Genomic DNA, 27,663 nt, shown 5'->3' on the forward strand with positions numbered 1-27,663 from the left:
CCGTTCCGGCCGCCGCTCCTCCCCGCGCCTCCCCTTCCTGGCCGCCCGCGGCGCGCGCGGCTCCAACGGCGGCGGGAGGCGGGAAGGTGGAGGCTGCCCCGAGGGGCCGGGGGCCTGCGGCTCCCGCGGGACAGGAGCGGCGGCCGGGGAGCCCAGGGACAGGCGGCGGCTGCGGCGTCGCGCTTTGTCTCTCTCACATGCCCTGCCCGCTGATGCGTGCTGTATACATCCGTCCGTACATAAATGTATAACCTCTACGTCGGTCTGGACTAAGGAAGTGGGCTTTACCGCTTTTGAAGTGAGCTGAGCATAAGAGCTTGAAGTAACAAAGAATAGCGTGAACTAGCAAAGATTTCCTGTTCTCCCCAAGCACAGACACAGAGAAAGCTGGTTTGTACCGGGGAAAATTTTTCGCTAACTTCGTTCTCGGATTTATATTCAGCAGCATATGCTGAACAGCGAAATGTCCGCAAAGAAGAAAATAAAGAAGAATCATACCAGCCATAAGCTCGAGGTAAGTTTCGCTAGGTTGGGCAGAATTCAAACAGCCGATGTTTTGGTTTTGTGGAGAGTGTTCGAAGGCAGGACAAGGTGAAAGGGAAGCCGTGGGAGGAGTAGCTGAGGTCCCTTGGTCTGTTCGGCTGGAGGCTGAGGGGACACCTCATGGTGGGCTCAGCTTCCTCGCCCAGGGGATTGCAGGGGCAGACACGGATCTCTTCTCTCCGGTGACCAGTGAGGGGACCAAGGGGAGTGGCCTGAAGGGTTGAGGTTGGATTTTAGGAGTTTTTCATGCAGAGCGTGGTTGGGCACTGGACCCGGCTCACCAGAGCGGCGGTCACAGCACCAAGCCTGGCAGCCTTCCAGGGCTGTTCGGACAGTGCTCATAGGCACATGGTGTGACTCTTGGGGTGTCCTGTGGAGGCCCTTGTGAGTCCCTTCCAGTGCAGGATGTCCTGTGATTCTGTGTCGTGTTAGTGTGCAGTCGGGGCATTGTCTCTGGGGTTAATGCAGGGCTTGCTTTGCACTGGGAACTGCTGTGTAGTCCCTGCTGGGGCAGGCTTGGGGTGCTGGTGTGGGGTTTGCTTTTTTCCTTTTAGGAGTAGCACAAAACGGGCCATTGACTTTCAAACAGGCAAAAGTTTAAAAACAATCTCGTAAAAGAACATCTATAGAGAAAGTAGTTGATGTGTATATTTGGTACTATAATAGAAATGCTGGAGCACTGCTAAAGTTAAAAAGCTCCCGAGGCTGACCTTTTCTGGTTACAATTCACCCTACAGGTAGACACAGAAATCCGCGAGGAAAGTCACTCATGCACTCTGTGAATGGCACACAACTGTTTCATGAACTTGTGTCATTCTCCCTTATCCTACTGGTTTACAGAAGTGTTTCTGTACTCCTTGGTTTATAAATTCCACTTTTTTTTTTTTAATAAGAAGTCACTCTATAGCTTTTCAGTTTCTTAAGATGAAAGTAATTCAATTGGACAAGGGTGGAAATTTATGTGATGTAGAGATGAAAGAAGAAATGTTTTAATGTCTGAAAAGAAAAAGACTACAGGTCATAGAAACCAGGTATTAGAGTGTTACAAGATTTCTAAGCTAGTACACTTCTATGAAATAAGACAAAGCTTGCCGTAGAACACAGTATCAAATAGCAGAGCATACACATTTTATACCATCACTTTTTCGGGGAAAAACCCTGTAGCCTGAGACAAAAATATGCTTCAAATCCTTATGCCATAGCTTAGGAGTCAGTATGATTCTGGTTAAGTGTATTTCTAGCCAAATGTTCTTGAAATTCATTGTCTTATTTAATCTGTTATATACTCAAAAATCTGGGTAAACTGGCTGTTCATTTCATACCCATCCAGGAGGACAAAGCCAACTCCAATCCTCGCTGGAAATCACGTCCTCTTGAGGAACCAGATGTCTCAAGGATATTGAAGGTAGCAGAAACGAATCAACTTGAGGAGCTTGATGATTCCTTTGGTTAGTATTGTCTTGAATGTCATTTAATGTATGATTTTCACAAACAAAACACACGGGCAAAATACTTCAGGTGCTTACTGAGGAAAAGGCTTTGGCTCTTTGCAAGAGAAAATAATGGAGAGGAGAGACAGATGGCATTTGGTGTTATTTTCTATCATTTAGGAAGTAACAGGAATAATCTGCAGTGTGTGCAAATAGAAGTCAGTGAAAAACACTGACTATTCCACCTTTATGGTCCAAATGGTAGAATTTCATGCATCATAATATTGCAGTTGTGTGAGAACTTACAGTTAAAAACCAAAGCTCAATATCTTAACTTATTCTTTATTAAATTTCACAAACTACGAAGTGATATTTTTGCCATTGTAAGAGTATTCATGGCAGCAAACTTGGACATTTGCAGGGGTGTTGTTCTGCCATTTTCATATGTTACTTAAAAAAAATACTATAAAGCCATACAATTTTTGGTGAAGGATTAAAACCACTTCCATGCTTTATATTGGACTTGTGTAATGTGGCCTCAATACACAGGAAGAGATTCAATTTAGATGGTGTAGATGCTCCTCTGTGTGGAGTACTCTATATATCTGTCTGGGTTGGTTTTTGTTTTTTGGGTTTTTTTTGGAAATCAGTGTAGTTAGAAGCTGTAGAGAAAACGTTAAGATTTATTTCTCAACTACAATAGTTATTACTCTGAGAAGATTATGGAAATATAAATGTGACTTAGGAACAGCATTGGTAATGAGCTGTAAAAACAATTTAGCAAAAAGGTTGGTTGTAGGCCAAGGCTGCATAACGAGAAGCTCTTTTCCTTATTTCTGTGGTATGTGTTTAGAGTGTAAAAAGGATGCCCACTGACACTAATGTAAACTAACACAAAAGTTTTGTGGCAGTGTGCTTGAAAAAAGAATTTTATACTGTGGAAGGCAGGCTAAAACCTTACATTTCTCAGAGTTCTAATCTATTTTGGTAGCTACCTTCAAGAATTCTACATTTACAAATATTCTGTAGCATCAGTATTTGCCTTCTCATAGCATCCACTAAAGAAGCTTAAAATCTATATTAAAAAAAAAGGAAGTAGTTGTTTAAATGTGTAGAAAGTTTACATGTGCCATAGCAAAGACAGACTTGAAACAAACTGTACCAAGGATTTTACTTGCTCTATGCCATGTGTACATGCTGAGCTACCTTTGGTTTGGGTTCATAAAGAAATAACAGGTGGGTGGGTACAGAAACTATGAAACCTTTCACTATATAATTTTTCATGATCCTCAAATAACATTTGTAACGAGAACTTCCTTTTTGTTAGTCAGCAAACCACAAATATTCTAACTAAATGCTTAATGCTGGCAGTGTTCTTTGCCTTAAGAGATGGGAGTAGTGTTCATACAGTTTATTTTTTCTTTATAGATCACCCTTTGCACAGTACTGCTGTGGATGCTTATGGAGAGGAGCAGTCACAAAATGAGGCACTTGGTCATGTTTCGGCACCACAGAGGCAAAATACAGAGAGACGGTCTGGTGGAAAAAAACCAAAATTGTCAGCATTTAATTTAATCTTCAGATTTTTACACTTAAAGGGAAAAGGGTTCTAGTTAAATTATGTGTAACAAAGAAAATTATTTTTAAAATATTTTAATTCAAATTTTAGTATATTTCTCGTACGTTAAATCAAATTTGGTTTAAATCTGAAATAGTCTTGCTATTTAATTCAAGCAAGAACTTTAATACTGCTCATATGAGACATGGCTGTACAAAATGTTCCCCAAAACACAAGGTTTTGTATATATGGTTGAAGATCATCCTTCCTCAGAGCGTATTGATGTACATTTTTCTTTTCCCAGTAAAAAACCACGTCACTCAAAGCCCTCCGATGGTGATGTTCAGAAATTCAACACAGCTGATGCTGGAGAGGAGCCCCCTAAGGAGACTGTGGTACTGAAAGAGTTTCATGAGTATTATCAGTCAATTTCGTTTTAGCTTGCTTCATGCCATGCCTGCATTAGAGGGTGGGAGGAGAGGAAGATCTTCCATTTGTTTCTTAGTTCTGTTTTAGTACTTAATTGTATCCAAAATAATCAGTCCTCAGGATATTCCTGTGAGGTGGCCAAGGGCAGTTCTTAAGGCTACAAATCATCACATCAACAAGGAATCTAATAGGCAGCTGTTCCTGGATCCTGTAGCCTATTCTCCTGCTCTCTTGGGAGTATATTCTTTCCTTTTTTCTATTATCTTCTTTGTATCTAGAAAAACATTCTCAAGGAATGGCATACTAGATGGAATATGAATCCTTTGTACTTGTTTGGTATTGGAGCAAAACAGTTTATGGAAAAAAGAATATTGATAAAATTAATTTTGAATATGTGTTAGAGTTAAAAGCCATTCAGTTCTGAATGAGCGTTTTTGAATGCTTACTCCACAATTAGTGTAAAATGCTTTTGGCCCACTTAGCTGCCACACATACACCAGAAGTCAACTGTCTGCAGGGTCAAGAAAGTAACCTATGGTAAAAGAAGCTGTGCAGTAGTTGGAACAAGATTTTTTTATGTGTTTAAATTTATTGGAATTGTACACAGAGTATTAGTCTTTCTTCAGTAGGCTGGATGCATGCAGCACTCTTGTACAAGTGCTGTTGCAGTTGTCACAAAGTCTTCGAAGTAGAGAAAGGATTGGTAGAGAATGTGGGTGAAAAGGAAGGTAAGCAGGCACTGTTGATCAGAGAAATGTTAATCCTGGGCAATGACTGTGCTGAACCAAGGGTCCTTAAGCTCCTTAGGATGTCTGCAGCCCTGCTGCTTGGCCAGTGGCTGTTGGGTCAGTGGCCAGTGCTGTGAGGCAGCCACTGTCCCACAGCAGAATGACCCCTGGGCTGAGACTGGTGGAAGAGGCCAAAGGAAATGTTACTGTTGCTTCAGTCAGGAAATGCTTTCTGCATTCTGCCTGATTGTCATCTCTCAGGAGTTTAGATGAGTAAACCTGGGGTTTATTCTGGAAGTTAATCTGCTTTTCATGTCACAGAAGACTCCGAATATTGCTCAATTCCAGGCAAAAAAGAAGCAACCTTCAGAGGAGAACACATCAGATCCTTCTGGTAAAGTATACTTTTCAGAACTCCCATATAGCTTTTCTTCATTCAAGAACAAAGTTTTTCAATGGTTTTCATTTCTGGAATGCAGCAACCCAGTGCTTCTAGAAATGGAAAGTTTTAGTTTCAGGTTTGGTATAGACCCCTGTTTGATCCCTATGGTTTGCATCCCTGGATTTGCCTGTTCCTCCCTTGAAGGGCTAAAGCACAGGTGTGCATTATACCTCCAAGTCACCCTGGTTTCCTTTGGGAGGGAAGCCTGGAGCTGTGGCTGTGAAGCTGTAGGAGGTGTAGGTGTCAGTACATTCCTTGGTCTGGAGGCCTAGAGCAGCAGCTCGGGGGCAGAACTGGGAGTGCCCCTGACTGCAGCACAGGCACAGCTGTCAGTGTAAAGACCCTGGAGACAGGGAGCTTCGAGGCACTGGCATTTTTCAGTAGGAAGAAACTGTCTCTTGTGTCATCTTGCTTCCTTTGAACAGAACCCCATCACGTTTCAGTACTAGATTTACACTGGGAAGTGTGTGAAGAAACATGGTTTAACTTTTTGTGGAATTGGTTTATAACACTGTTGCAAAGTTTAAAGGAATGTATTTCTGTATAGTGGGACTTTGAGGCATATGTGGTACTACTAGAAGAACATATACAAATATAAAAGCTCATGATTGTTTGAGTAATGCAAGTTGCAAATTCAGGCTAATGGTTTTTTAACAGTAAAAATCATGTCTACAGTACACTATGTAGTTTATTACTTCGTTTACTGATGTGTTCCTGGGCTTGCTTGAATCAATAAAGAATAAGAATTAAGTTACATATCATTGATCATTCCAGTTCTAGGGTGTTCCCAGGTAAATCTATCACAGTTGCTCAGGCAAAGACAGATGAAATAATTTGAATATTCCTCTTCTCAAATTTCACGTTAAAATATTCATAACTTTTAGATGGTTATTTTGATGGTGGGCACAAGAGTTTTTCTGTTGTTTTACATGTACCTGAATTGTGCAATGCTTATATTCATTCTGTTGTTCCAGTGGATAGCCCATATTCTGTAGAAGTTTGGTGTCCCAAAAAACTGAAGAGATCTTCTAGAGATATTACAGAGCTGGATGTTGTTCTGGACAAAGTTGAGAAAATAGCAGCAAATTACAGGTAAATATTCTGCTTTCCCATGTTGGATATTCAAACTATTAAAAAGAAGTATCTGTGTTTTTGCTAATGGGCAAAACCACAGGAGTGTAACCATGAAATAGTGACTTTAGGGAGTCAGTGTTGCATGGTTACATTCTGATGTTGATGATTATTAAGTATCTATGATACAAGTGTTTCTTGATAGTGATCTTGACATGGTCTCCAGGGATTTGATATTGTTCCAAACATGAACAGCTCACCTCAGCTGATATTTTTCAAGACAGAAATGAAGCTATTGCTAGTGTATGAAAGATCTGTAGTTGTCTGGCTGTTTACTTTGGGCTTTATTTGTTACTCACAGGGTTTTGGATGAGATTTCCCCTTTACTAAACCAAATATATTTTGTTCCTCTGACTTCTCCAGACAAAGTATAGAATCAAACATTTGTAGAAAGGCTATCAGTGACTTCTCTTCTGCTTTCAAGGACCAAATCACTGATCTTGTAAGTACACCAGAAACAAAATCAATTTTGTGGTCAAAATACCTATAAGTTTTAAATTGCCTTTACACATTTGTTTTACAAGCTGTAAAGTTTCCAATCTCTTGTCAGTATAAGTAATATGAAAACACAATTTGTTGTGTGCAGGTTTTGACTGGCTGCCTCTGTGCAGGCTTTCACAAGAATTGCCTCTAGACACAACACTGCTGTTATGCAACTACTTTGTTAAATTGTCACCTTTTGAGAATAGGGAAGCATTCAATAATCCTGAAGTGTTTGTCATATCTAAATCATTATGGAGTAAAACTGGTGGGCTGCATAATTTAAATGAGCATACAGCTATGTCAAACACTGTTTTAAGAGCTCATTGACTAGAGTTTTAAAAGGTTGGCTTCATTTTTGTGCTATCTCAGTGACTTCTAAGTAAGGCCTTTAACATATTCCAGGGAAAATCATCCTTTTTTAATTAACATTTTGAACATAACTGTAAGTGTAAGATATTCAAGAACCATCTGGACACAATCCAGTGCCAAGTGCTTGCAACAATGTTCTTAGGAGGATAGCGATGAACTCAACCTGTCAACCTGTAATTCTTCTTCTCTGTAGATAGCAGGAGTCCAGGAATTAAAGAATATGAAGAAAAAAAACGCTAAGGTAAATACATATATATCACTAGATTATACAGCACACAGTTGTGGGCATTGAAATGTTGAGAACTTGACTGGAAGAGATAAAATAATTGACAGAAAAGTGTACTGTACTCAGAATCAACTGCACAAACAGAGGGTAGGGAACCACCAGAGGTTTTATGGAAAAGTTTTGAGTACATGTGGCGGATTGTAAACTCTAGATGTATACTGCTATATGGTGTAAAAAAGAGTGAATGCACATTAGGATGGGTAAGATTTGTGCATGTCAGTTACTCTTTTGGTTTTTTGGTGGTTTTCCTGTTGGTTTTTTCTTGTTTGTTTGTTTTGGGGCTTTTTTTGGTGTGGTTTTTTTTTTTAAATGAGTAAGGGTGAGGCCTCTGGAGAGCCAGTTAAATAATGAGAGCCAACCTTAAAGAAACACAAATTAATATAAAATATAGGAGAGTGGCAAAGATAGCAACCTGTGAGTATGGAATTGGATTGCCTAATTTAAAGAAGGGAAGTCTCAGGCAGCTGCATTCCCTAAATAGAATTTTTGTTCAGAGGAAGACAGTTCCTCTCTTCATTTATATGAAGTAGGAATTCGCTGAAAATACAATGGGAATGTTGACAGAAGGAGGTATTAGTGTAAGGGCAGAAAAACATTGCAGTGGTTTCATCAGGGAGAGGTGAATGCCCTACAGAAGAGAGATTTAAGAGCAGCTTAGGCACTGTCTGGATTTCTGCCCAAATTAACATCTTCTGCAAAATTTTCAATGGCAAAATAGCTTTAACAAATAAAATCAACATAAAGCTTATCCTGGGAAATAGCAATTAATACGCTGAAGTCTTGTTGACTTGAGGTGATACGGTAAGCTGCTTTGCATGTAAAATGAAAATCTTAAAATGAAAATCTTAATACACACCTAGCATTCACAGCCACTCAGATTTATCCTTAGTTTGCTTCTTAGAGATTTGTTTAAAATTAAACTTTAAGTTGCTAAATTTAATTTTATTATGAGTTCTGGGTGTTACTTTTTTCTTTTAATTGCATGTTATATTAAAGAAAGCTTACTTAGTATAACAATCATCCTGAACATACATTCGTAATAATTTGCATTTTTAAACCTAAAACCTCCTAGAGTTCATAATGTTTGAAATCAAAATGTCACAAACTGCTTTTATATGCTTGTAAATCCAATGGTTCTTAAGAAAAAATTGTGGATGGTGATTATAGTTTGACATTTTAAACAGCTTTAAATTGTTTCAAATACAGATGTAAGATATGGCAGTTTATCCAGTCTGGTATCTTAGAATCTTCCACAATGACAATCAGCATAAAACCTCAGAGAAGAAAAGGCAGTGAAATTTGAGTTGTTTGCCTTTGAAGTTTTAGAAACTGTTTCACAGACTTTACTCACTGTTTGTTTCAGGCAATAACAAACATCAAAAAGAAAAGGAAGCAACTGGTGCAAGTCAGAGAAGAGCTAATTGGGTGTGTTTCTAATGATGCACAATAATAGCCTGAGGAACTTAAGGACTCTGGTATTTTGTAACTCAGAAGAGAAAGTAACTTCTTTTGTTCTTGCATTTTACTTAGATGAAATTACCAATGTCATAGTTTTTGTTTTTACCAAAGCTCATGATAACCCCTCCTTTATGTATTTCAGTTGCCTAGACAGTCATTCTTGCAAGTTCTCTTAGCTAACTAGTTACTGGGAGGGTGTTTCACACCATATGTTCATAGGAAGAACACCAGTGTTGTGATTTGAATTGCAAAAGTGTTGGATCACAAATTACAAAGGTAATAAACAAGGACTTCTTTGGTTTTGAGGTGGGAGATTGTATTTCACCTCTGCAGGTTGGCAGGAGTTGTTCTTAGTACGTGGTTTGTTCCATTCTCATGTGGCCACACAATTCCCCTTCTGTAACTTGGCATTAATCTTAAGTGTCATTTAGATACACAACACAGGAATTATGTGGTTGGAAGAACCATCAGACTTCCCCAAATCGCTTGGGTTGCTAGTGCCAAGCTTTATACTGAAGCTGCATGTAACATACACCCTGTAAGGTGACTCTGTAGGAAACAATGGGCTTGGATCCACAAAAACAGGGTAAAAACATTTTCTCTATGGCCATGAGAGGTGTTTTTCTTTGTAGCACTATGGACAGACTTTGCTCAGAGAACTATTTGAAGCCCCTGAAAGCTGTCTTCACATTTTTATATGTTGTGTTTCGATCCTTTGATCATTTTAAAAAAGCCTTTTTTCTGCAACCCTGTTGAATGAAAATCACTGTTAGTGCTCAGTTGTTGGACTGCGACTTTAATAGATCAAGCACTCCAGTTTATTTAGAAGGTGTAGGTAGTTTGTAGATCCTGAATATGCTTCAGCATAAGCACTGAACACTGAGCTTGCAGGCAGGGGTGTGCAGAAGCAGAACACCTTGTACTTAAGAACTACACTTCAAAAACTTAAATGCTTAAGAAAGAGTGCCTGCATTGTCACACTCAAAAGAGAGGTTGGGTCTTTTTGGTGGATTTGGACTCATGCCCCTGTTTAAGTAATACGCTTGTTCTACCTAAGCACTATTCCATAGTAACCTATGTTTTGCATTTCTGACTAACCTTTTAAGAATTCCTTCACAGGAAATAGGGTCATAGTTATTCATGCAATAAATATGCAGATGTAAGCATCAAAGTCTTGATCTTTTTTCAGAGCTGAACCGCAACTGACACAACTACAAAGAGAATATGCTGAGTTGCAGGAAAAGAAATCTTCCTTGAGGCAAGCAATTGCATTAATTACTGATTTAAAGGAGCTACAGCAAGACTGTTTGGATTATAGAGAAGAAAACCCAAAAGAAAAAGTGGTAGTAAGTACATATTCTGCATGTGTTTCAGTTTTCAAAGTGTTTTTCTTATTTTAATTTATGAGATTTATTTATTAACATCTCTTAAGTAGAAGTATTTTGTCAATTGTCTTTGCAGAAGTGACTTGAGAATCACTACTGACCTTTACTGTAGTATCTCACTCGTGGTTTTGGTCTCAGTATGCTGGCTTTGCTCTCAGTATTCAGGAATTCAAAGGACATAGAAATGAAACAGTAGTCCTTAGTTTTAACTTTTTTATAGAAATTGAAGATTAACAGTGGGACCGAAGTAATTAATTTCTTGTGCTGTTACTGTTCAAAAGTAGGGAAGGCTCTGGCACTTCCATGTGAGATATTTAAAGCTGAGAACAGTGCTGGTATTTCATGACCAGAGAAACTTCTCCTGTAGCCTTAGAACCCATTCGTGTTGTACCCAGGAAGGTGGTACAAGGCTTCTGTGGACAAGATTTACACACCTGCCATGTGTAAGGGAAATCCTCACATTTCAGAAGATGCTCTGATTTTGCCTGTCGTTCAGTTTAAAAGGTCATGTTGCGCCATTTTAGATAGAGGAAAAATAAATACTGATGTGTAAGTGATCTTTCCAAGAGTTAAAAATGTTGCCTTGTAATTTTATTTCCTTATCAACAGTATGGAACTTCCAGCCTCCCTGCTCTTCTGGTGGAGTCTCGGAGAATTCTGGGAGCAGAAAGGCACTTTGAGAGTATCAATCTGAAACTGGAAGAGGCTCTGGCTGTAGAGAAAGAGCAGAGAGCAAAGAAAAATTAAATGCCTTTTTAAGACTTTCAGACATTCTGGAACAGTTATTAGAATTGTCCGTGCTTAAAGCTTGTTTAATCATTGTTACTCTATTTTGTTTCAGTGTTTAAAAGAAGTCAACAACTTAGAGATTGTATCTTTCTATTGTCAAATAGTCTCCGAATATCAATGAAAGGAAATAGCAATCACAGTTAATAAAACTTCTGTGTACTCTGAATAATGTTGGGTGTTAATCTTGTGCTAGTAAAGTAATCTTGAGAGGAATAAATTTGTAAAGAGAACGCAGAGTCCGGTTGAACAAAGATGAATAAACAAATCTATTTATTAAATTTGCATTTGAAATAAATTATTTCATCTCGTTTATGGAAATAAGAGTCTGTTTTGTTGGCTTCTCAATAAAACTTGGACATACAGCTAACAAAATAGAAACTGTACAGCAAAGAGCATTAAAGTGCTAAGCTTGGAGCAGCATTCATGGTGAGTTTTTAGTCCAGCTCTCTTCAGCCCCCATGTAATCTTCCATGATCTCCTCATGCCTGTTGAAGTTCACCCAGGCAGTCCATTCTTTGTGTTACAGCTCTGGAGTGGAGGTGGTGAACTACGCCACAGGACCTTTCACACTGGCACATGACACTCAAGTGTCACTCACTGCTGGCCAGGCCTGTGCTTAGCTGCCTTCTCTAGTGCAGAGGTCTTCTTTCCTTAAAGCTTCCAAAAGAACTTCGTCTGGGATTTCTTCCATGGCATAATTCAGACTATCGTCTGCAGCTTCAGCTAGTTCCACATCTTCAGCAGCTTCTAGGAAACAGGCATCATCACTTGTGTTTTCCCACTCGCTGTCTGACAACAGGAAGTCTTGAGAGCAGCTGTTCTCTGGAGATACTGAGCTTTTTGACAAGTCTGACACATCAGAATGTGGATTTACTTCTTCTGTGTGTCCCCTCCCATCCATTAGCGTGGACTCTTCTTCCTTTGAGAAACAAGAACACTGCTTACTCCATATGCAAATATTCTTCATACCTTTAACTGCTCTGCAAGCTGGAAGTTAGTGCTGTCACACAGAATGGATACTGCAGAAAGCTGCCCAACACAACAAGATTTTCCAGCATGTTCATGTATAGCCACAGTAACCTGTGGAAGCCTGTTTTAACAGGAGTAGAAATTTGCTGTTTTTCTAACACCCTACAAGTGTGAATACAGCTTTGTAAAATAATACAAGGTTAAGACTAACTTAAATGTCTGTTCAAAAATACTGTCAGAACCTGAAAACACAGTTAAATGACACTCTCTTGTGAAATAACACTAATAGATATTGATGAGCTGCTTGAGTAGAGCTTAATGTGCCAATCTGCTGTATGACATTTAGAGCTATACAGTTAAATTTAAAAGTTGAAAAAAATGCCAATTCTTATTGCCTAAGCAGTGGAAAAACTTGTATGTTCAGGGTGTAGAGTCTAGGTACAGTACCAGGTCAGTCTAAATATTCTGCCTCCTTGGGGAAACGTGCTGCTTTAATCACTAAAATGGAGATAAATGAATTTCAGAAATGAGGGTCACTGACCTACATTTCACTCTGACTGACTCAGTTGTTCCAGAACCAGTTCTCTTTTACCTTGCAGAAGTCAGACAGGCACAGCACAGCTAAACTTGGGCACTTTTTCCGTTCTGCACCTGGAGTGGCTTTGTGGCTGAGACATTGGGAACTGATGTTCACATCAGGAAAAGTCTTCAGTCCCAGGTGAAGTTAGATAATCCCAGTAACTTAGCATTGCTGGAGAACTTAAAAATTAATATATGGAGCTACCACACCAGCACTGCTGCTCTAGGGACCTCTTCTATACCACCATAACAGTGTGTGGAGCTCTCCCAGCAGACTGGGATGTTAGTGAATATCCCAGAGCGTCACAAGAACTTAAGCATCTCAACAGGACAAAAACGTACCTCTTTGAAAAGAGATGGGAGGCATATCCCAGCTGGTAATGGAAAACCTAAATCAAATATAAGACATTAATTAAAGTTTACATTCCAAAAAGTATTAAGTATGATTGAAATCACAGGCTACGTACTTTGTGATTTGAAGTTTTGTTCTCTGCAGACAGGATCATGACACTTTTGATACCAGACTTCATTCTTTAGATCTACCAGAATCCTAAGAATGACATTATTTAGTTTTTTAGTAAAACTACATAAAGGAATTCATACAGTAGGAAATTCTAAGACTAAATGAACAGGTTTTGTTTGTCCTCAGCTATGGCCATTGCTTTCATACTCTTAGCACACTCACTACATGCTTGTTTTGAGCAATTTTTAGTAAACTTCAGCTTTCTTAAGTTTAAAGAAATGAATTTTTAAGACTAACATCTGAAAGTGAAATTTAGTCAACTTCATTACATTAAGCTTGGAAGACAAATCACCAAGATTAGCATATGGGACTTTACTGTAAGATAAGATTTTGTTGCTGCTGCTGTCACAGATAATTTCATTATAAAAGCCACATAAAATCAGTATTTTCTGTCAACTGATTAGGCCACTCAGCTTTTTCAACTGTGCTTTAGAAATGCCAAAAGTCAAGCAACTCACTGGAGAAACAGCAAGTTCATCCAGCTGTGGGGGTTTTTGAACATCCTTGTTTCTCAGAAAACACATTCCTTATGTTTCAGTGATTTTAAATGTTACATGAAATTATATTTGTTAGAATATTTAAACTAATTATATACGTAATTCTAATATAATCTAAGAAACTGATTTTCCATCATTTATTTTGCTAAAACTTAGAGGAAGTCTGAGGCCTTGAAGAGTCACTAGCAAAACTCATCTTGATTCACGTGGCGGGAGTTACCATTCTAAAATGGCAGTTCTCAATTCTCAAAATGACAGAGTCACTTTGTTAACATAAGAATGTAATTTAAGATTGCGCTGTAAATTAATTCTAAAGCAGTCTGTTTGCTTTCTTATTTTTCAGCTTCCTAGCTGGGAAGTATCAAAACAGTACTGTTTAATAGCTTTAACATACTCTGACTTTTATGTTAGCATCTTTGGGCCCTTATTTTAAATACCACGATGATTACTTCACAAAATTATTAGAAATAAAAGTCCAGTTATCACAAAGTAAACTTGGGCGGGGAGGGGGATAAATAGTTTCTTTGGTTATGTGGGGGGGGTTGTAATTAACACATTGTATCCACACAGAGCAAGACAGCATAAATTGTAACAGTTGCTGAGTCTGTCCATAAGAGCTTTTTCAGCATTTCTAGAGAATAACAGTTGAACAGGAAAATAAAGAAAGCTGTTTTAAACTGAATAGTTAAAGAACATACATTATATTGTTACTTTTGTGAGCTCTTCTGATATTTTCACACCAACGGTAACCAGAAATATCATAAATAAGTAGTTCTTTGAGAGAGAAGTAACTCCATTGTCGTATCCCTGAGGGGAAAAAAATAATCTTTAAATTCTTTAGAAACAGTGCTGCAGAAGACTCCTTTGCAAATAGGAAGGTAGTCTCTTTACCTCCTTGTAGCCCATCTTTATTAACCAAAGAACGAACAAAATTATCAATTTCTGGATACGGCGAACCCTGGTAACCTTCCATGGGATCTGTTAAACCAAAGGCCACAAACACACACAGTTAGAAGGTTTGCCACTGTAATATGCCATTGTAACACTTGAAAATGTACATGAACCGCATCACACCCTTAAATCAAACCAGGGATAAAGCCACTGTTACTTTCTTGTAGATCTTTAAAGTGCCACCCCCACCCCCAAGGTGCAGAGGGAGCTGTGGGTACAGGAGGGGAGTGTCAGTGGCATTCAGGCGCTGCAGGGCATCCTTCAGTGCAGATGTATTTGTCTCCCTCCTGCAGAAAGGCAGCTGAAGAAGAGCCCTCCTGGAAGTTACCAGGTGTACAAGTCACGGAACATCTAAGCTAAGAGTTTGGGGTTTTTTTCTATGCAGTAGAAAAGGCTTGAGGTACCTCTGCTGCTTCTGGTAGTTTTACTGTTTAAAAAAGCAGACATTTTTCTCTCCTCCTCTGAAAAGCCAGATGACAGAACTTTTGTGTCATCATTCACTCTGAAAAAAGGAGAGAATACAAAGAAAATAGTATGATTCTTACAGCATAACATAGTACAGTATAACTCAATGTAACATCTCACAGGGGGGCACAACATGACACAGCCCTGGGCCTGGGGGTGGACCAGGAGACCTCCTGAGGTCCCTGCCAACCTTGACCAGCCCATGATTCGCTGTGCACCTTTCTCTGTCCCTGGAGCACTTTCCCTTCTGGCCTTGGCAGTTTCCCTGACTCCCACCACAGGACAGGGGCTCCTCCCCCCCAAAAGCAACATTTAGTTCCTGCCCAAAGTCCCACCCATTTAACAACTGCTGGTCCACACTCCTACAGCAGGATGTGCTCTAGATGTAGTATTTATGCAAATACACCCTTTGAAAAGTTTCAATTTCTTTTTTTCTCTCTACAATGAACTGCTTTTCCTTGTCATATAGCTAACTGGAAGCCAGATGATTACAGAAATCTAAATTCAACACAGCAGAATTTCTCATCCATATTTATGGTGGATTCAGTTGATGACTATGATCTGAATACACTGTGTAGTTTATTTGCATCAGTTCAGGATAATGAACATTTCAGGATACAAAACCTGAAGGCAGAACAAATGTATGTTTTCAATAAAATTATTAATACTATTTTAACCTTTCTGCCACAGCAATGATTAGGATCTTCTTAAGGTATGACATATCAGAGGTTTAGATTAGATATGGAAAATTTGATTATTGTCCATATGAGCACCCAGGGGGGCACTCATACAGACAATACAGGTACATAGGGGCCTGTACCAAATTTCCAAATGGGAAATGTGGTATGCAAAAAAACACGGACAGAAACACTTTGTATGTCTTTTCCTACTCTGAAATATATTTAACTGACTAGAAACCTGTAAGCTTCCAGAACTACACAGAATTTGACCAAATTTAATAATGGTTATGTTTCGGCATTTTGAGTGTGTATAGAGAATTGAGGCACAATTCAGAAGCTGTACCACATTTGAAGGCAGGTTTAATGAAAGAACAAGACTCTCAAGAAATTTTTTTCTTCAAAACCAAGAAATTCTACTAAGAACTACTAAATTACACTGTAACAATGTTAATTGAGTAACTGCTTATTCGTAATAGATATTTGCAACTGCTGCAGAAGCATTATCATTAAAATACATTTTTAAAAATACCATACATTTGACTGGAATTAAGTAATTACCGAACATTGCAGATTAAAGAGGAAAGAAAATATGCTTCTTCCAAGGAAACATCCTTTTCACAGTTGGGGATAAACTTATTATCCTCTGCTATCTTCAGAATCACATTTTTTCCTGCTTTTGAGGACTTATACATCCGGAAATTTCTATTCTTTGTATAAACTCCTACAGGAAAACAGATATTTCTTAACACGGCAGTGCTGGCTAGGACTTGAGATACTGAGCACTTGTAAATTAAACAATTTTCCTTAGGCCCAGCTAAGAGTCTAACAAATGGACAAAAACTGTTACTGACTGGCTCACATCCCACAGAAGAAATGCAACAAAGCAAGATCATGCACACATACACACTTTTATGTTACAGAATAATTAAGACAAATGCTCAACACCTCTACGTAGGCATTTTAATCCTTCTGACATTATAATTATTAAAAGTTTCCCTTCAGAACAAGAAATTGGTTCTTTCACAACAGCTTTGTGAAATACAAAGCTGCACAATTATTTTAACCAGAAAGAACCTAATCAAACTTTCCATTTTCTCTGGACTGCTTCACAACTTTTCTGAGGCATGTATCAGGAAAGCTTAATTCCAATCTCCAAAACAACAAAGCAATGATCAGGTATCTTAACACTGAAAAATCTATCTAATACTTGATTGAAAAGCTGAGTTTTATTTGCAGGTTGCATTTGATTTTCATGAAGAGAAAAGCACTTACAGACCTCATACAAGAAGAACATCACAAAGCTTTCTGTCACTGCAGCCTCATGATAAAATTCACTGTTTCAGCAATTTGGACTTTAGTTTTCCAATTTTGGGGTTAGGTGTATAACATAAATACTGAGGATGGTTAATTTTGGGAAACTAACATGAAATTATTAAAAAGTGAGACAGGAAACAAAATTATTTAAATTCCATTCACGAATATGAAAGAATTTTGAACCTACTGGTGGAAATACCCCTTCTGACTCAACAAGAGAATCCTCCTGTAGCCATCTTTGGGGTTACATTTCAATAGATCAGACATACTGAAGAGGCCCACAATGAAAGTGAACCTGAATTCCATGAGAAGAATTTGACGGAATGGGGTTTCTTCAGAAGAGTCTGAGGAAAAAACTCAAGGTAAAGTCCTGAAGTGTGTAACACACTCCTGTGCAAAAGCATGCTAAGCTATTTTCATTTCCCTGAGATAAGGCAGAAAGTAAAAAAAACCAAACAGATATGGAGTTAAAGAAGGGTAGAACTTTCAAAGTCTAGTTTGACCCATGGGTGTTGTGCTCCTGGAGATTTGTAACATTTTAATACCATGAACAGGCTATGCCCAGCTGTGCCATGAAGTGTCCAACCAGAAATTTCGATTATTCCATCACTGAAAGCTATCAGCTGCCATTCCAAAAGAAGGCTCAATTCATACATGTTGAATAATACAGAAAGCCATGCCTGCAAGACTTGTTCCTTTATTAAGCAGCTTCTAATTCAACTGAAATAACAAAAATGCAATATACGCTATTCTCTTTTATTCCAAATGGGAGCACTAAACCCTTAAGGGGAAAAAAAAAACCTAGTCCTGTATTTAAAGAATACTTTAAACCTCAGCACATAATAATTAAACGTAGTAATAAAAGGAGTTCCATAGACCATGAATCTAAGGTTCCTTTAAAGAACAGCACTTATGATGAGAGTTTCAGCATGTATTTAAAGTCTGACCATAGGGACAAGAATAAGAACCCCACTGTTCTTACTCTCTGTAATTGAAGATTAAGGAACATTTTATTCTTAACCTTTGTTGCATCCCAAAGAGGTTTAAAAACACTTACACTTACCTAGATCCACAAAAAGCTGCTTGTTGCCTTCTTTATCATTTACTATCAGGAAGGAAAAATCAACATTTTGTTCCTGGTGTGGCATTTCCACATCCTTTGTTTCACGAGCAATGGCTGGCCAGTCTTCAGAATCATCTTCAACAGCTGTCATGTTTGTAAGAGAAACATCTAATCCAGCTCCTGCAGAGCACTGGAAAACATGCCCTGCTTCTTCTGTTGGAAGCACAGCAGGCCTACTCTCCATTAATCTTAAGGCAGGCTGCAAAATGGTTCTCACAAAGTTACCTTAAAAACAACCAAAAAAGGCCAGAAGCAGGTAATGTCATTTATGAGTCAAGAAAGAACTCAGAGAGTTTCTGTGCAAACATTTTTCAAAACACCCAAGAAGGAAGTGGTTGAAGTTTGAGGTCTTTTTAGCCCTTCTGAATTTTTAAAAAGAAATCTTTTAACCAGTCCACTGTATAAAATGGTTCTGGCCAGTGACTGAGAAACCAATGCCTCACAAGAATTTGTACTAAATGTCTTAAAAAACCCCACCATCAACAACAACAACAAAAAAAACCACCAACCAACCAACCAAAACAAAAACAAAAAAACCCAAAACTAAATATTAACAAGCTCGGATATAGGATTCTGAAAAGGTTGTGATTATCCCTCTCACTACTGCTTTCCCTAGTTTCACTTCCAGAATGATTGAAATGTTCACTTGCAGCTTCATGGTGCATTTACCATGTAAATGCATGGTGCTCTTACCGTGTAAGAGCTTGCTCAAACTTACTTACTCAAAAGCTTACTCAAACTACAAATTCCTTTTACAAAAGTATTTTGTAATGACTTTTCACAGTCATTTTCCCAGTACTGTAATTCAACTCCCATTGTACCTCCAGGCTCTGCTAGGTGGTAGCCAAAGACAGACAAATTAAAACTATGGCCAAATTAGTTCCAGGGGGAAAACAAGAGAATAGAATAAATACAAATGTGGGGGAAAAAACTATGAAGTGGAAGGAATGCTGGCAAGGATGATTCTGCACTTGTTGGATGAAGCTTCCATGGGGAACAGGAATGAATATGAAATACTGTTCCTCCCATGCTACATATCAGCAGAATGACTCAGCATATCAAGCATCAAAATCCTCCTCATCCTCATAATTCATTACAGGACTACTGGGGCACACAAATAAGTCAAGATAACTCTAAACTGGCAACTCTCTGTGTTGGAGTTGCCGTATCTGAGAAATCCCAACTTCCATAAACAATTAAAATTCCTTTCAGCTTTCCCTTCACCATGTTTATGCACAGGTGGCTTGACTTCATCTCTGTCCTGCCTTTTTGACAATATGCTGAGCAGAAATTAACTGCATTTAGAGCAAAAACCGGCAGCTTTAATTGTTAAGACTGACATTAATCTGAAAATAAAGGAGTTGTAGACTTGCTAGATTCACAGAAATCAGTATTCTTGTAAATAAAACATACAGGCACAAAATAAAGTTACATTTTTGCACACACATGCTCATTATAGGAAAAGAACGTAGAAGATGAGAAAAAAATGAGGCTTAATGAAATAGAGAGTAATTTTGTGTACGCTGGGAATACGAATTTGTTTCCACATATTATTCCATTAAAATAAATACTCGTAGGGGAAATGGCACTGTACAAAGTCAAAACCTCACCTTTTATTTCTAGGTGTAAGAGAAAAGAGCACACTTACCAATATGAGTATTATCCTTAAATACAGTCTTCTGGGGTAGAAATATTAAGTGCCGACTAAATTTTTCATCAGTACTGGAATCCAAGTTCAAGACGTCTTTTGATGAACAATTTACATCATAAAGTTCTTTTAATTTTTGGCTGACAAGCTAAAATTATAAATATTAATTAAGTTGCTTTACACTAGTAGTTGTATCTATAAAACCTAACACAAATTCAGATTCTGCATTTTTCCCAAGGTCTTTTTTTTTCCCCTCATTTTGAGCAGACATTTAATTTAAATCAAGCTAACCCATACCAAGTTTTAACCAAGTTTGACATAGACTGTATTTCCTTAAATATGCACGTCACTTAACACCAAACTAACAGTGATAAGCTGAGAAGCCTTCCAGTTTCTCAGGTCAAAGTCTGGTTAGGACGCTTTACCCTGCAGGTTGTTTTCTAGCACAGAGCAGTTCACACCCACAGGGACAATGTTTGTCATGCAGGCTCACCAGGAGTGGGACATGGAGGCTGTCAGGATATTACAGGACGGGTGAGCTAATCCACTGTTATGATCTAGATAATTCATTGGTGTGACCCAATGAACAATAACTAAGTGGAAAACATACTTCTCTCTAAATTAGCTCTTAATAAAAACCTTTTATAAACCAAGCTGGTGATTACTCATGTTTAGATCTGGGACTCAGAACCTAAAGATCTGCAAGCCCTGGGTTTTAGCAGCTCAGATCCCCCACCCAGCAAATACAAAATCCTCTTCTTAACCTGAGGAATCTCTACATTTCAGAGCTGATCCACAATGGATGAACCCCTCCAGATTCTGTATCAATGAAGGGTTCTTTATCAAGGAATTACGTCAATAATCTTTTACTTTTGTTCACTTCTAGCTAGAGACATGTAGGTGACAGAAGTCTCACAGACAGACATCCACTCACCATGAGATTTTATTAAAATAGAAGATACCCTTCTAAAAATATACTACTGCCATACTGAACTTGCAGAGAGCTCATTCACAGAAAAAACTGCAATAAAATGGAAACTGCACAATATAATAAAATTGATAATTAGCAAAGGTGTTTAATTTTAGGTACCAAATTGGTAAATGCAGTCACATAATGCTCTCTACATCACCATTCAATTAAATTATAATGAACTGTCATCTAAAGAAAGTTTCAGGAGAGATTCATCTAAGTCCTGATATACAGCTGCACCATTAGGCAAAGGGAATGAACTGAGGAATATATGAATGGAACTTTTACTGATGCTATTTTAAAGAGTGCCTATACATTCCTTCAGTTTTACAGCTTTGAAGTGGCAGAGCCCATAAAACAATCTACAAAAGTAAACTGACCATGTCAGTAATCCTACTGTGAATACAAACAGTCCAACAGCCATAATTTTTTATTTTTGTCTCTCAATTAAATTGTCTCCTGCTTTGATTAAATCCCTGCTTTAATTAAAACAGTATTTTTACTTCATTAAAAATAATCACTGGGTCTGTAATTCTTTTAATTCTACTATAGTATAATCAAGGTAAAGTTGTAAATACTTTGGTTTCATATTAAATTAACAATGAATTCATATTCATCCACAGCATGACTTTCTTCCAGTTTACCTCAATTAACTTCATGACCATACTCTTGCCATCTGCATCAGGATTTGCAGGTTTGTAAAACTCCAAATCAAAATACAGTTTGCAAGCATCTTTTTCAGGAATTACTTCATAGCAATGCATAAGACTTGTTTTGTAACCTTTGCTATGGAAAACCAAAAACAAATCACAACCTCTCATGATAAACATTATGAACATGATAAACATGCTTATCAGTTGCAAACAAGGATCCTACATATTTTATTCTGCAATCAACCACTCATATTAAAAAAATGTAGTAGCCCTATAATGCTTTGAAAAATTTGTCACAAATATCAGCATCAAATATCAACAAAGATTATTTGTCTGGCCCAGAATTTAATTTTGTAAAGTATTCTCCTCTCCATGCCCCCCTCCCCCCCAGTCTTACAAAACATACATTCAAGGAACTATGAAAACTACAGTAAAAAACTTAAGTTATCACTCATATGTCTTTAGCACAAACAAAGAGATTACATAGAGTTTTTTCTAACTAAATTAAAAAATAATATCATCAGTTTGAGAAAAAGATCAAGCTTCATGTATAAAAATTGACTCAGATTTCTTTCACTTCACAGCCAAATGTTTAATTGTAGAAGAAACCAATGGAGGGAAAAGCTCATCACGTGATCAAATTGTCAGTACTTGGAACTACATCATGCAAATGCAAACCCATTAATCAGTTTCCAGACACCTGCATTAACACCCACTGAAACTGCTGTATGATTAGTCAGAGAAGTATGTTTTTGTCAGGTGTTGGTATGATCCCCTGAGGAAAGCTGACAGTAAAAGCAAATCTTCTGTTAATAAATTTCAGTTCAACACACAGACTACTTAATTCACAGGCAATAATGGCAACCTGCTACTCAAAAGAAAGTTGAAACCCGCTATAGAATATATTGGTTTGTCCTCATGAAGGTTTTTCTGATTGCCAAGATGAAAGCTCACGTAACCCATTACACCTCTGTGCTACTCAGAGCAGCAGATGGCTCCTGGGAATACCTATCCAGGGGCAGCTCTCACTAGGTAGGATATCCAGTATAGCACTAACTTTCAGTAACATACAGGGTACCTTCTCAAACACTCACGTGTAATAATACCAAAGCTCTTTATATGTTGTCACAAGGTAAAACCTCTGTCCGCTCTGTGCGTTCTTTTCCAAAGCAAACACGTGAACACCCTTTTTAAATAAAAACATTGAAACTTTTTGTTAGTTTAATTAAAAAAAACAGTTTAAATCTTCCTAAGTTCCTACTTGGCATCAGTTAAAGGTTAGTAAATACTAGAGAACTATAAACAGATCACTTATCCTTTTCCATGCTCAGTAGCATCTAGTTTTAATTTAGAACATCATTCTGATTTCAGTTACATGGGTAAAACTTTGAAACTTTTCTTTTCTGTGCAGTAATGTAAACTCTTTCCTCTGTCAACTCTTGTTTTTTTTCTGGTCAGTATCAAGTGCATCTAAAGGGAGGAAGAACAATGTCCTGAAAGGAGCAGCCTTATGGATATGATGGCAGTATAAGCTTTATGGGCAAATATTCTTCAGACATTATGTTGTTTAGATCCAAAAAGGGAAATCTGAGAAGAAAACAGAAAAAAAACCCCAAACCTACTGCCAAGCCAATGAGAACATATTTTGGAAAACAGGATTACTTGTGAGGATTACTTAAATACCTGAAACAGTGTGGAGAAAAACACAATACTTTCCTTAAAAATAGCAATCAGTTAATACTTTGAATAGTATTAAACTGAAAACAGAGGATACCTTTCACACAGTATTTATTTGGCTAATAACTTCTAATGATCTGAACTTGCTACTCAGATGCCTCAGGAGAGTTGTACTGTTTTTATTTCGTCTCTGCCTCTTCTTTATCTCTTTTTCTTTCTCATTTTTTTCCTCCTCTTTCTTCCTACTCAATTTTCACTACCTTTCCATTCTCCTGTCTACCCTGACAGCTTGTTCATCTTGAGAAGGAACACATTTATCACTACAGTGTTCCCAAAAAGCACTTTTACTGTTTGAAGTTAACACCACATTTCCACTTGCATGTTAGAACAGAGCTTCTTAGAGATACCTGCAGTGCAACATGACCTACAAAGATTAAAAAAAAAGTACTTGCTGTTTCAGGATTGGGAAGAAAAAGATCTTGCAAACTGATAAAGACTTCACTGCCAACAGCAATTTTAAACGATGTTCAATCTCAAAAGTGTATAAAGAGTAGAGACATTTGCCTAACACATGATATACCTCATCACAGGTTTTTGCATAATTAAAAGCTTCAGCCTGTCGAGAAAATATTTTCCAAACCGAGGATGGCATCGAGGGTTTGGACAGTCTTGGTCTATAAACTGTAGGAAGAGGATTTCTTTCATAGTAAGATGCTAGTTCTTCCACTTTCTTCATTCTTTCTTGCCATTTTCTCTTCTTTTCTCCTAAAGCAACTACAAATAGTCAAATCAGTATCAATCTGTCTGCAAGGCAATTTTAATTTGAATATATCCTGTACTCCTCACTGCTTTTGATTTTGGTTTTCTTGAATAATTAATTTATTAATTAACTGGGAGCAGCCAGTATTCCAAATCAACATCCAACCTTGCTATGATACTAATTTTAATGTTAAATGTCTCTACACAGTTTTGGAAGTACAAGAGATTCATATTAACACTATCAGAGATAAACACAACAGAATACAGACAGTGAAAGGAAGCCTAGGAATTTTCATTTTTGCCTACGGAACGGTATTACATGCCTCAGAGAGTATACAAACTTTGACTAGGCAATAACATTAGTAAGGAGTAAAAAAAATACTAAAAGTAAAAAAATACTAAGAGCAAATATATTTTTGTCTTATGGTGGGGGAGACAAATGAGATAACTAATTTGTATGGGTAGTACAATACTTGAGTTCATAGGAGTTAAGACTTCAGTGACTTTAGCTCTGAGCTCTGTATCTCAAAGTAAAAACTGAAATCCAAAATGAGGGCTGTTCTCCACTGCCAACCTTTGCTATTGATCACTAATACTTTCACCTGCTTTAAAAGCTCATGTACTTTTCACAACCTTGAAATAGCAATCTTATCTTTTTTCAAGAAATAGAACCATGCAGTAACTCTTGCTATCTTGCAACCTTTAAGCTTCTAGTTCCATAAAGTAATCCAAATGCTGTAGAGTAATGTAGCAAAGCATAAACACACGTATGTGCAATTATCTGTAAGTCAGTAATAAACACTGCCAGGGAAGTGTGAAACAGAGGAAGAGAGGCAAGAAGTAAACAAACATGAAGGGGAATCTTCTTGTTCTGCCCAGCATAACCACTTGGTTCTCCTAACAGCCCCTGGGTTGCAGTGAAAGATCAAAATGAAACTGAGTGTACTCAAAAGTATTCAAACCTTTAACAAGCTGGATCCACAAGGCAAACTCAAGTATTTAAATATTCTTGTGGGGCCTGGAAGCCCAAATTTTAGATCCTCTCATTTCCCCCCCCAAGTTTTCCATGCAAAAGTTCCTGGACACATTTCTGCCCACTGTTCTAAGCCTGCCTATGTCTTGACAGTCAGTGCCTTTGTAAAGTCTAAGTAAAAGAATGTTTTTTCTCTAACAGGGGTCAACCATATTACCTCTTTCCTCCTTGTCCATCTTCTGACTTGTGCATTTTCTTCACTCTCTTTTTATGCTCTTAATTTCTTCTCTGGGAATGAAAGGTTAGATTATAGATAGCAATCAGCATTTCTCAGAAGTGCTAACAAAACTTTCAGTTTCATTTTGGCTCTGTTGACTGTAAATTAACTGAGTGCAAAAGACATCCCTACATCAGCACTTTCTCACATGGTGACCATTAAAAAGGAAAGCAAAGAAGAAGCCCCATAATTCTCTTATTAATTTTAAACTTTCTAGCTATATCAGGCTGTATTTTTGCAGAAACACAGCTGGGATGATACCTGAACCTAGGAGAAGGTTGATGACCCTTACTTTAAACTGAAACCTATCATGGTTCTCGCAGTCCAAACGCTTGGTCTCCCAGGAGTCAAACATGCCAAGTCTTTTCAAGGCAACTTCAATTCCTTGTGTGAACCGTAACACAACACGCCTATTCAGAGCACAAACAATTAACACAGACCAGCCTTCTGAGTTCACTGGGAAATTCTCACCTCATCTTCACCTCTTATGTCCCACCAGAAGTACGGGCAGTACTTATTTTCGTTTCACTTGACTGAAAGAAACTTTGTCACCATCATGTTTGGACTTCAGTGTTATTGACTCAGCAGGATGACTGCATGGAGAGCCTGGAAAAATGTCTCCTCAGCAATGACTTAAAGAACTTGCTATTCAGTTTTCTTTATTTTATGGAAGACTACTTCTCCATTTACTTCTCGTGATAATGACAAAACATATTGCCCACACCTGCTGACAACTGAAGCTGAGACGTGCAAATCAACTGCTACTCAAAATAACATTACACTTGTTTCCTGGCCAGTGTGTATCATGCAACATAGTTCTATGGCAGAACTCATGGTCCTTGACACAAATAAATCTGTGAGATTTTCTCCCAGCTACTGATGCAGCCTTAGAAGAACACATTACATTCCTTAAAGTTAGTGAAGATTAGCTTAGCTATCCTTACATTGAGTTGACGAGTGGCATATTAACACTACTCATCTTCCCTCAACAACAACAAATTTTCATCTTGCCCTCCTAATAGAGGAGGTGGCCTCTACAATTACAGAATCACAGAATGGCTCAGCTTGGAAAGGCCCACAGTGGGTCACCTGGTCCAACCTCCCTGCTCAAGCAGGGTCATCCTAGAGCACTTGGCACAGGATAGTGTCCAGTCGGATCCTGAGTATCTCCAGCGGGGAAGACTCCACAACCTCTCTGGACAACCTGTTCCAGTATGCAATCTGTTCCTCAAATTAAGATTGCAAGTGCAAAACTCAGTACATCAGACCTGGTGATAAGACCTCAAAAAGTAGGCTGGTTATGAGAAGCTGAAATACATAGTTTCCAATGTCATCTGACTTCTCCTATTGAAGGTCGATGTATAAATATGAAACTAACTGACATGAAAGTTGATGATGAAGCCAAAGTCAGCCCTCAGGGTTAGAGTGCTGTTGTGCAAGGCAGGTCTTTGGGCAGCCAGGGATAGTCACCATGCAGGTGTGTGAAAACCCTGCCCAAAGGAAGGTCCTGCCGCAGTACAGGCCAGCTCACCCACAGGGATCTCACTCACTGGTGTCAGGAGGGGGGGCTCATTTAGTAATTGTCCCCACAGATTACTCCAGCTGGCCATTTCCTTTACAAACCACTATTCTGTCAGAATTACAGAATATTCTGAGTTGGAAGGATCATCTAATCCATCTCCTGGCCCTGCACATCACCATCTCCAAGAGTCACCCCATGTAACTGAGAACATTGTCCAAATGCTTCTTGAGCTCTGTCAGGCTGGTGCTGTGACCGTTCCCCTGGGAGCCTGTTCCAGTGCCCCACCACCCTCTGGGTGAAGAACCTTTTCCTAACATCCAACCTCAACCTTCCCTGACACAGCATCAGGCCATTCCCTCTAGTCCTGTCACTGGGCACCACAGAGACTAGTGCCTGCCCCTCCTCTTCCCTCATGAGGACGTTGAGGACCACAATGAGGTCTCCCCTCAGTCTCCTCTTCTCCAGGCTGAACAGACCAAGTGACCTCAGTTGTTCCTCATACGCCTTCCCCTCAAAGCCCTTCACCATCCCCACGGCCTTCCTTCGGACACTCTCTAATAGCTTTATAACCTTCTTATATTGTGGTGCCCAAAACTGCCCATAGTTTTAAATATGAGGCTGCACCAACATAGTGCAAATGTACCAAAACGGCACATTTGTTTCAGAAGGCAGAGGAACTCAAGCAACAGCGCAAACCTGTCAAGGCTGGGGTTACACCGTTCATACCCAAGAGCAGCAAGAACAGCCGTACCCGGCTCAGCGCCCACAGTGCGCAGGGCGAAGTGGCTCCAGTGTCCCGCCATAGGGCCCGGCCCGGCGAGCTTCGCCGGGAGAGGAGAGCAGAGCAGAGCAGAGCAGAGCAGAGCAGAGCAGAGCAGAGCAGAGCAGAGCAGAGAGCCCGTGCCTCCTCAGCCTGGCCTCGCACGCCTCCCTCCGCGCCGGCAGCGGCCCGCACGGCCGAGCCCGCCTTCCCGCGCCGCTCCCGCCGGCGCCGACTCACCGCCGGGGCCCGCTCCGCGCCGCCATTGGGGCGGGCTGCCCGCCCTGCGCCG

The 27,663-nt window shown here is 38.9% G+C and overlaps 2 protein-coding genes across 10 annotated transcripts; one reads left to right on the top strand and one right to left on the bottom strand.

The window, feature by feature from the left end:
* The first annotated feature begins 52 nt into the window (after positions 1-52).
* CENPU (centromere protein U) lies at positions 53-11,297 on the top strand. Of its 3 annotated transcripts, XM_066185900.1 has the most exons (12): positions 53-298; positions 443-514; positions 1,874-1,991; positions 3,402-3,531; positions 3,836-3,926; positions 5,010-5,082; positions 6,105-6,222; positions 6,625-6,703; positions 7,307-7,354; positions 8,763-8,824; positions 10,047-10,203; positions 10,852-11,297. In XM_066185900.1, exons 2-12 carry the CDS (start codon positions 449-451, stop codon positions 10,987-10,989), a joined length of 1,080 nt encoding a protein of 359 aa, XP_066041997.1. In that variant the 5' UTR covers positions 53-298; positions 443-448; the 3' UTR covers positions 10,990-11,297. The 3 variants fall into 3 exon arrangements, with proteins under 3 accessions (XP_066041997.1, XP_066041998.1, XP_066042000.1); XM_066185901.1 differs by having other exon boundaries at positions 53-514; positions 5,013-5,082; XM_066185903.1 differs by having other exon boundaries at positions 53-514; positions 5,037-5,082.
* Positions 11,274-27,658, bottom strand: PRIMPOL (primase and DNA directed polymerase). 7 transcript variants are annotated; one of them, XM_066185897.1, is made up of 14 exons: positions 27,612-27,658; positions 25,030-25,100; positions 23,661-23,845; positions 22,498-22,589; positions 21,395-21,536; positions 19,781-19,928; positions 18,073-18,357; positions 16,254-16,416; positions 14,955-15,052; positions 14,491-14,577; positions 14,298-14,406; positions 13,047-13,129; positions 12,922-12,968; positions 11,274-11,950 (listed from the first exon to the last, which is right to left on the bottom strand). In XM_066185897.1, the coding sequence occupies exons 2-14, from the start codon at positions 25,046-25,048 to the stop codon at positions 11,648-11,650; spliced, it is 1,761 nt and encodes a 586-aa protein (XP_066041994.1). In that variant the 5' UTR covers positions 25,049-25,100; positions 27,612-27,658; the 3' UTR covers positions 11,274-11,647. The 7 variants fall into 7 exon arrangements, with proteins under 7 accessions (XP_066041994.1, XP_066041990.1, XP_066041992.1 ...); XM_066185893.1 differs by having other exon boundaries at positions 23,661-23,854; XM_066185895.1 differs by lacking the exon at positions 27,612-27,658 and adding an exon at positions 27,516-27,604 and having other exon boundaries at positions 23,661-23,854.
* Positions 27,659-27,663: the final 5 nt, after the last annotated feature.

The sequence above is a fragment of the Chamaea fasciata genome, unplaced genomic scaffold, assembly GCF_029207755.1.
Source record: "Chamaea fasciata isolate MVZ Bird 193981 ecotype frontalis unplaced genomic scaffold, bChaFas1.0.hap1 SCAF_6, whole genome shotgun sequence".
Classification (NCBI taxonomy): domain Eukaryota; kingdom Metazoa; phylum Chordata; class Aves; order Passeriformes; family Sylviidae; genus Chamaea; species Chamaea fasciata.

Bases quoted from the DNA above. Each gene is read 5' to 3' on its own strand.
- PRIMPOL (XM_066185899.1), bottom strand. From the start codon at position 27,414: ATGGCGGGACACTGGAGCCACTTCGCCCTGCGCACTGTGGGCGCTGAG. The intron at 23,846-27,362 runs GTACGGCTGTTC...TAGTTGCTTTAG, and splicing joins CACTGTGGGCGCTGAGCCGG to GAGAAAAGAAGAGAAAATGG. The intron at 21,537-22,497 runs GTGAGTGTTTGA...GGTTTTCCATAG, and splicing joins GAGCTTTGGTATTATTACAC to CAAAGGTTACAAAACAAGTC.
- CENPU (XM_066185900.1), top strand. From the start codon at position 449: ATGCTGAACAGCGAAATGTCCGCAAAGAAGAAAATAAAGAAGAATCAT. The intron at 5,083-6,104 runs GTAAAGTATACT...CTGTTGTTCCAG, and splicing joins GAACACATCAGATCCTTCTG to TGGATAGCCCATATTCTGTA. The intron at 6,223-6,624 runs GTAAATATTCTG...TGACTTCTCCAG, and splicing joins AAAATAGCAGCAAATTACAG to ACAAAGTATAGAATCAAACA.